This window comes from Chlorocebus sabaeus, chromosome 1 (assembly GCF_047675955.1).
Source record: "Chlorocebus sabaeus isolate Y175 chromosome 1, mChlSab1.0.hap1, whole genome shotgun sequence".
Lineage (NCBI taxonomy): Eukaryota > Metazoa > Chordata > Mammalia > Primates > Cercopithecidae > Chlorocebus > Chlorocebus sabaeus.
Window position 1 is genome coordinate 11,052,461 of NC_132904.1, and position 8,234 is coordinate 11,060,694.

The window sequence follows — 8,234 nt, forward strand, 5'->3', positions numbered from 1 at the left end:
GATCAATGTACTCTTCCGATCTCCCTAAACAAGCACCTCCTGGTTTCATTTTCGTAAAGCAAAACAAGCAAGGAAGCTTTACTCTTTCGGCTCTTTGAACTCCCAGAAACTGGGCCGGGCGCGGTGGCTCACGCCTGTAATCCCAGCACTTTGGGAGGCCGAGGCGGGCGGATCACGAGGTCAGGAGATCGAGACCATCCTGCCTAATACAGTGAAACCCCGTCTCTACTAAAAATACAAAAAATTAGCCGGGCGAGGTGGCGGGCGCCTGTACTCCAAGCTACTCGGGAGGCTGAGGCAGGAGAATGGCGTGAACCTGGGAAGCGGAGCTTGCAGTGAGCCGAGATCGCGCCGCTGCACTCCAGCCTGGGCAACAGAGTGAGACTCCGTCTCAAAAAACAAACAAACAACAACGAAAAAACTCCTAGCAACTGCACTGCCCTGCCTTGGACTCGACGCCCGCCAGTGACGCACACGCTGCGCCGGAAGTGCGAACCATCTGCCTCCAGGCTTTGTCATGGCTGCTGCTGCCGCGCGCTGGAACCATGTGTGGGTCGGCACTGAGACTGGGATCTTGAAAGGTGGTGGCAGGCTTGGGCGTCGGGAAGTGCAGGGGTGCACTCGCGTCCCTGGTGTGACTGACGCCCTCCTCTCTCAGGGGTAAACCTTCAGCGAAAACAGGCGGCGAACTTCACGGCCGGAGGACAGCCGCGGCGCGAGGAGGCAGTGAGCGCCCTGTGTTGGGGCACGGGCGGCGAGACCCAGGTGAGTGGCCGCTGGCCGTGCCGGAGCTGGGGGCCTGGGGCACAGCAGCCTTGCTCTCCTTGCCATCTTCCCCTTCTTTGACGCAGATCCTTGTGGGTTGCGCGGACAGGACGGTGAAGCACTTCAGCACCGAGGATGGCATATTCCAGGGTCAGAGACACTGCCCGGGCGGGGAGGGCATATTCCGTGGCCTCGCCCAGACCGACGGGTAAGACCAATCCCCTCGCTAAACTCAGGGCCTAAGAGAGAGCTTTGATGCTCCCTGCGGATACTGGAATGATGGCGACAGACAATCTGAGTGACACGGTTTTCAATAGGTGACAGAGACCTGAGTTTCTGCCTTACGTAGTTAATACCTGTAACACATTTATTGAACACCTACTGAATTCCAGGCACCGGGCGAAGTACAGGGGCTGCCGGTAAAATTTCTGCTTTCAAAAAGTTCGCATCCTGTAAGGTTTTTCACCTTACTCCATTATAACCCTCTGAGTTTTGTGTGCGTGTGTTAGACGGAGTTTTCGCTCTTCTTGCCCAGGCTGGAGTGCACTGGCGCGATCTCGGCTCACTGCAACCTCCGCCTAGGAGAACTGCCTCAGCCTCCCGAGTAGCTGGGATTACAGGAACCCGCCACCGCGCACAGTTAGTTTTTGTATTTTTAGTAGAGACGGTTTCACTGTATTGGCTAGGCTGGTCTCGAACTCCTGACCTCAGGTGATCTACCTGCCGCGGATGCCCAAAGTGCTGGGATGACAGGCGTGAGCCACTGGACCCACGTGTCATTTAACAGTTTTAAGCAAGTCTGGGTGTGGTGGCTCATACCTGTCATCACAGCACTTTGGAAGGCCGAGATGGGCGGATCACTTGAAGTCAGGAGTTCAAGACCAACCTGGCCAACATGGTGAAACCCCTTCTCTACTGTAAAAATACAAAAAATTAGCCAGGTGTGGTGGCGCATGCCTGTAATCCCAGCTACTTGGGAGGTTGAGGCTGGAGAATCACTTGAATCCGTCCCTCAGAGGTTGCAGTGAGCAGAGATCGCACCAATGCACTCCAGGCTGGGGAAGAGAGCAATACTTCATCTCAACAAAAAAAAAAAGGAGCCGAGCGCGGTGGCTCACGCCTGTAATCCCAGCACTTTGGGAGGCTTAGGCGGGCGGATCACGAGGTCATGAGATCGAGACCACGGTGAAACCCCGTCTCTACTAAAAATACAAAAAATGAGCCAGGCGCGGTGGCGGGCGCCTGTAGTCCCAGCTCCTCAGGAGGCTGAGGCAGGAGAATGGTGTGAACCCAGGAGGCGGAGCTTGCAGTGAGCCGGAGAGCGTGCCACTGCACTCCAGCCTGGGAGACAGAGCGAGACTCCATCTCAAAAAAAAAAAAAAGGTTTTAAGCATTCATTCATTTTAATTCATTTATATATTTTCAGACAGAGCCTCACTGTGTCACCTAGGCTTGAGTGCAGTGGTGCATTCATGGCTCATTACAGCCTCAGCCTTCCGAGGTCGAACAATCCTCCCACCTCAGCCTCCTGAGTACCTGGGACCACAGGCAGGTGCCACCCCGCCCAGCTAAATTTTTAAGTTTTTTGTAGAGATAGGGTCTCACTGTGTGCCCAGGCCGGTCTCAAACTCCTGGGCTCAACTTGAGCTCATCCAACAAGGTGATGTACCTCTGAAAGCAAAGATTAGGAAGGTGCTAAGTGGTTGCGTTACTGGCCCTGCTTTCTTCCAAAGACGACGAAAGAGGGCTGTGAAGCAAGCTGCATAGGTTTGGTGGTGGTCATTCTGACAGGTGAGGTCTGGAAAGCCTCTGGCGGGGACTGGATGTTTGAACTGGGTCTTGAGGGATGGGTAGAATTTTGACTGGTGGAGAAGGGGATAAGGGTATTCTAGAAAGAGGGTACTGCCTGGGAGAGGCCAAGGACTGGGGGCATGCTATAGGGTACATAAATAGGATAAATAGCATTTGATTTGGAAGTTGACAACAAGGAAGCCTTTTTTTTTTTTTTTTTAAATGCAGAGTCTCACCCTGTTGCCCAGGCTGGAGTGCAGTGGCACGGTGTCGGCTTACTGCAACCTCCAACTCCCAGGCTCAAGCGATTCTCCTGCCTCAGCCTCCCAAGTAGCTGGGACTACAGGCATCTGCCACCACGCCCAGCTAAGTTTTTTTTTTTTTTTTGTATTTTTATTAGAGACAGGGTTTCACCATGTTGGCCAGGCTGGTCTGCATCTCCTGACCTCAAGCAATCCGCTCACCTTAGCCTCCCAAAATGCTGGGATTACAGGTGTAAGCCACTGCACCCAACCAAGGAAGCATTTTAATACAAGATGGACACTATATTAGGTTGGGATTAAATGTAAAGGGCTTTAAGTGGTAGGTTGAGAGATGTGCACTTTTATTGGTGTTGGTGAGTTACTCATTTTTTGTTTTTGTTTTTCTGAGAGACGGAATCTTGCTCTGTCTCTGAGGCTGAAGTGCAGTAGCATAATCCCAGCTCACTGCAACCTCCACCTCCCTTGTTCAAGCGATTCTCCTGCCTCAGCTTCCCAAGTAGCTAGGACTACAGGCATGTGCCACCACACCCAGCTAATTTTTGTATTTTTTAGTAGAGACAGAGTTTCACTATATGTTGGCCAAGCTGGTCTGGAACTCCCGACCTCAGGTGATCTGCCTGCCTCGGCCTCCCAAAGTGCTGGGATTACAGGCGCGAGCCACTGTGCCTGGCCGAGTTACCAGTTTTTGAATAGGAAGTACCATAGTCAGCACTGGGAGCCTGTAGGAGTATGGAGGATAGATTGGAGACAGCAACTGGGAGACTTTTGTCACAGCTCAGGCAAGTCGATACAGAGCCTGAACCCAGCTGGGGAGGGTTGGCAGGCATGAGAAAGAACATAGGCGCCGGCTGTGCAGATCCTGGGGAGAGACTTGCTTGGATTTCTTGAGATACTTTAAGGAAAAGACTGACATTTAGTGCCTGAAACCCAGAGCAAGGAACACAAGAAGCTGGTGTTTGACTTTGACCAAACCCTAAATTCAGACCAGTCCCATTTCAATCCTTTTAGAACTGCTGATCCTGAGCCCTAGTAAGCAACTCAAGATTCAAATAGACCAGTATGGCCAGGCGCTAGACACAGCTGTGAACAGCACAGCACTCCGGAATGTTACAGAGTTGATTTCCAGCTGCGGTTGTAACATAGCTGAGTGGCAGATTAGCTTCTCAGCACTTCTGTTTCCTCACTTGGTAAACCCTCACGCTGTTGAGTAAGTTGAATTAACAGATTAGGAAGCTGGAAGCTGTCAGGCTCTGCCTAGAGCCCAGTGACCTAGAGGCTTTCTTCTAAACTGGACTGTTAGTAGGGAATCGGGTTGATATGAGTTTGGGGCCTAGGAATACTTTTGTACTTTTTTGTTTGTTTGTTTTTAACCATTAGTCAAGTCTAGTAGTGAGAAGGAGAGAAAGATTAGAACAAGGAGTTTAAGCACTTAAAACATCCCAACTCTGTCCTTTCTCTGCAGCACCCTCATCACGTGTGTGGATTCTGGGATTCTCAGAGTCTGGCATGACAATGACAAGAACACATCCTCTGACCCAGTGAGGCTTCCCTGCCCTGATGGTTGGGGGAGGGGGGCTGGGGTAGGTGTCTAATGATCATATTGGGGAAGGGAGGATTAAGAACTCTAGAACGAACTCTTATCTCCCATTCTTTTTAGCTCCTGGAACTGAGAGTGGGCCCTGGGGTGTGTAGGATGCGCCAAGACCCAGCACACCCCCATGTGGTTGCCACAGGTGGGAAAGAGAATGCTTTGAAGATGTGGGACCTGCAGGGCTCTGAGGAACCTGTGTTCAGGGCCAAGAACGTGAGTGACAAGAGTGTGAAGGAGCTGTTCCTGAAGTTGAGGGAGGCTGTGGCCACTGACTATGCGTCAGAGACTAGATGGGCTTTAGAGGGCAAAGGAGGGCTGAAAGGAGGAGCACATCAAGCCCCCCACAGCCCTGTCCCCCATCTGCCCACCCCACCAGGTGCGGAACGACTGGCTGGACCTGCGGGTTCCCATCTGGGACCAGGACATACAGTTTCTCCCAGGATCACAGAAGCTTGTCACCTGCACAGGGTACCACCAGGTAAGGTGTCATCTCACCCCTACCTTCTCCTGGGATAAAGCAGCCTTCTGAAGAAATGGCCCCCACGGTTTGGCACAACTGCCTTTCTCACCATTCTGAGCTCGGAGGAGCAAGCGCGTCCCCATCTGTTCCAACCCTGTCCCTGAGCCCATGACCGTCCTCTGCTGCATTCTAGGGTGGAGTTTCCTGAACTGTGCTGTTTTCCTCCCACCTGGAAGAGAGGAAAGGACAGTGGATCCCCTTCACTGTGGGAATTATAGGGTGCAGGTGTCAGAGGACATTGGGCTAAGGGTTAAGAGAACTGGGTTCTGGTCCTGTTGCAGCCTCTCTGATTTGCTTTGGGACTGAGGCCTGAGCCTCCCATCTCTGGCCTCAGCTCCTCAGCTTTACATGAAGGGCCCAAATGAGGAATCTTTATGGCTGTCTCATTTGAGGTCTTGAGACACGGGTAGGGCTGGGTCACTGTGTTTGTCCTGTTTCCTTTGCTTTCTGCACATTGAAGTCTGATCTTGGTCATACGCCTTTGCTCAAAACATATATGAGGGCATCCTCTTTCCTCCTTCATTCAGGCTAACCTCTGCTTGAAATTTAGCACCCACTGACTACTAGACTGACTTGCTTTTCCATCCCTCCATTTCCCCTAGATGGGAGTATGGGAGGATGGAATGCTCACACACTTCCAACCTAGGGGACCTCTCCCCTCAGCTCTGTCCATTTATGCTGCTAAGCAGCTCTTCTGACACCCTGATGCTCAGAGAAGAGGCATATATCTAAGATGAGAAAGCTTCTGACAGTGGATCGTAAATAAGAGAGCAGTGTGCAGGGAGCGGGTGAGGATGCAGAGATGCCAGAGGGTAGGTGCAGGGTGAGGATACTTTCGTGATGCTTCAGCCTTCCTCTAGGTTCGTGTCTATGATCCAGCATCCCCCCAGCGCCGGCCAGTCCTAGAGACCACCTATGGAGAGTACCCGCTGACAGCCATGACCCTCACTCCAGGAGGCCAGTGAGTGTTTAGAGGGGAAGGGGTGGGAGGGTGGGGCTTGGGAACGGCTCCAGGGGGTTACTGCTGACTCCGCTTGCCTCTGATCTCATCCTCAGCTCAGTGATTGTGGGAAACACTCATGGGCAGCTGGCAGAAATTGACCTTCGGCAAGGTGAGTGGACTCGGGTATGTTGGGGGGAAAGAAAGGAGCAGAGAGAAGGGTAAGGATTCCCTCTAAGGCAGTGCAGTGGGGCCAGTGAGGCCTCATTCAGGTGCCAGATTGCCTGGGTTCAAATCCTGGTTTCCTCAAAAGCTGTATGACCTTAAACTATTTCAACTCCCTGTGCCATAATTTCCTCACCTGCGAAATGGAAATATTAGTAGAAGCTCCAGTCTCAGGGTTTTGTTGCAGATTAAATGTTGAAATGGAAAGTGATTGGAACAGGAAACAATGAATGGTTGGTTACTGGCCAGCCAGTTATCACAGATGCTTCCCCCCTTCTCTAGGGCGTCTACTGGGCTGTCTGAAGGGGCTGGCAGGCAGTGTCCGTGGGTTGCAGTGCCACCCTTCAAAGCCTCTACTAGCTTCCTGTGGCTTGGACAGAGTCTTGAGGATACACAGGATCCAGAATCCACGGGGTCTGGAGCATAAAGTAAGTCGTCTCTCTCACCTAAAACTCATGGTCTTGTGGAGGCTCCGCCTCCTTTGTCCCCTTTCATGTTTCTGTCTCAGCATGCCTGGCTCCTTAAGGTTCTTCATCTTTTGCAGGTTTATCTCAAGTCTCAATTGAACTGCCTCCTCCTGTCAGGCAGGGACAACTGGGAGGTGAGCAGTTGGGTCCGGGAATGTGGGAGCTAAGGGCATAGATGTGAGGACCTCCCTATGAAGAGGAAAAGGAGGCAGCTGGAATGCAGACCTGGGACTGTCTGTTTACCTGCCTGGTCACTTAATTTCTCTGAGAGGCATTAACAGTTAAAATCCTGAGAGGGTTATTGCCAAGAGCATGGATGGGGTTGCTTTCTGGGAGCAGGGAATAAAGGTGGTGATACCCAGAGGGATTATTTCTCAGCCAGGGTCTCCTTCCCTGTAGGTTTGTCCCTGTGCCCCTGACTACTTTCTCTTTTTTTTTTTAACTTCTTTTTGTGGAGATGGAGTCTCCTATGTTGCCCAGTCTGGTTGCTAAGTCCTGGGCTCAAGCAATCCTCCTGCCTTGGTCTCCCAAAGTGCTGAGATTACAGGTGGGAGCCACCATGCCCAGTCCCCCTGACTCCTACACTTTCTTCCCACTCACCAGGATGAGCCCCAAGAGCCTCAAGAACCCAACAGGGCGCCCCTAGAAGACACAGAGACAGACGAACTTTGGGCATCCTTGGAGGCAGCTGCCAAGCGGAAGCTCTCGGATTTGGAGCAGACCCAAGGAGCTCTCCAAACCAGACGGCGAAAGAAGAAGCGGCCTGGGTCCCCCAGCCCTTGACGCCCCTGTGCCTGCCCACTTTGTAAATAAACAGCTGAACATCCACCATGACCCTGAGCCTTTTGTGATGGGAGAAAGGAATGAGGGGTAGCTTGGGGTGGGGGCTTCCTGAGCTGGGGCGACGGGATATCTGATGTCACAAAAGCCGGGCCTGGAGGCAGGTAGGCTGGCGTGGGTGGCAGGGAGTCCGGGGCCACGCGGGGCCATGGGCTGCTGCCAAGACAAGGACTTTGAGATGTCGGATGAGCAGTCCAAGGAGGCAGAGTCTGAGGACGTCAGGGAAGGTGGGACCAGAGACACACACAGAGGGCCCAGGGAGTGTGAGAAGGGGCTTCCCAAGGGTAGGGGTGAGCTCAGAGGCCTCGTCGTCGCCTCAGGCGCCGAAGGTATCGACTTGAACTCCCCGGACCGTCGGAATCATAAGTCGAACGAAAGCCTTCTGATCACCGTGCTGTGGCGGCGACTATCCATGTTCAGTCGTCGGGGCTCCTCGCCGTCAAGCAAGAGACAATCACACCAGATGAGGTCATCAGTGTTCAGTGGTCGGGACTCCTTGCCGTCAAGCAAGAGGCAATCAGATCAGACTCGGAAGCAGGAGCGTCCGATCCGAGAAGGCAGCCAGGAGGAGCCGGAGAAGGAATGACCCCAGACCTGCTCTTAGTCCGCCCCAACCTCCAGAGAATAAAATTTCTAACGTGTACCTGCACCACCACTCTGGGAACCCGGCGCGGACACCGCCGGGCGGCTGGTTCTTTAAGGCTCCTCCCCGGAGGCGGGCCCAGCCCCCTGGGCTCCCGCTGTAGTACTCCGGGGCGGGGTCACGGTAGCGCCTTAGCCAATGGGAGGGGGGGTCGCTCTTGCGTTTGGATGTGGGGCGTGTCTTTCGGGT

The 8,234-nt window shown here is 53.1% G+C and overlaps 2 protein-coding genes across 3 annotated transcripts; both read left to right on the forward strand.

Moving 5' to 3' along the window:
* The first annotated feature begins 428 nt into the window (after positions 1-428).
* WDR74 (WD repeat domain 74) lies at positions 429-7,390 on the forward strand. 2 transcript variants are annotated; one of them, XM_073015375.1, is made up of 12 exons: positions 557-581; positions 659-765; positions 852-973; positions 2,785-2,926; positions 4,282-4,357; positions 4,477-4,623; positions 4,787-4,888; positions 5,791-5,891; positions 5,987-6,042; positions 6,378-6,523; positions 6,640-6,696; positions 7,166-7,390. In XM_073015375.1, the coding sequence occupies exons 3-12, from the start codon at positions 901-903 to the stop codon at positions 7,343-7,345; spliced, it is 1,080 nt and encodes a 359-aa protein (XP_072871476.1). In that variant the 5' UTR covers positions 557-581; positions 659-765; positions 852-900; the 3' UTR covers positions 7,346-7,390. The 2 variants fall into 2 exon arrangements, with proteins under 2 accessions (XP_007993278.2, XP_072871476.1); XM_007995087.3 differs by lacking the exon at positions 2,785-2,926 and having other exon boundaries at positions 429-581.
* An 80-nt stretch (positions 7,391-7,470) lies between these two features.
* Positions 7,471-8,083, forward strand: TEX54 (testis expressed 54). Its single transcript, XM_073015378.1, has one exon. It carries the CDS (start codon positions 7,479-7,481, stop codon positions 7,986-7,988), a length of 510 nt encoding a protein of 169 aa, XP_072871479.1. The 5' UTR covers positions 7,471-7,478; the 3' UTR covers positions 7,989-8,083.
* Positions 8,084-8,234: the final 151 nt, after the last annotated feature.

Coding starts and splice junctions, on each gene's coding strand:
- WDR74 (XM_007995087.3), top strand. CDS start 518: ATGGCTGCTGCTGCCGCGCGCTGGAACCATGTGTGGGTCGGCACTGAG. Junction 5,892..5,986: donor ACCCTCACTCCAGGAGGCCA/GTGAGTGTTTAG, acceptor TCTCATCCTCAG/CTCAGTGATTGTGGGAAACA. Junction 6,524..6,639: donor CACGGGGTCTGGAGCATAAA/GTAAGTCGTCTC, acceptor CATCTTTTGCAG/GTTTATCTCAAGTCTCAATT.
- TEX54 (XM_073015378.1), top strand. CDS start 7,479: ATGTCACAAAAGCCGGGCCTGGAGGCAGGTAGGCTGGCGTGGGTGGCA.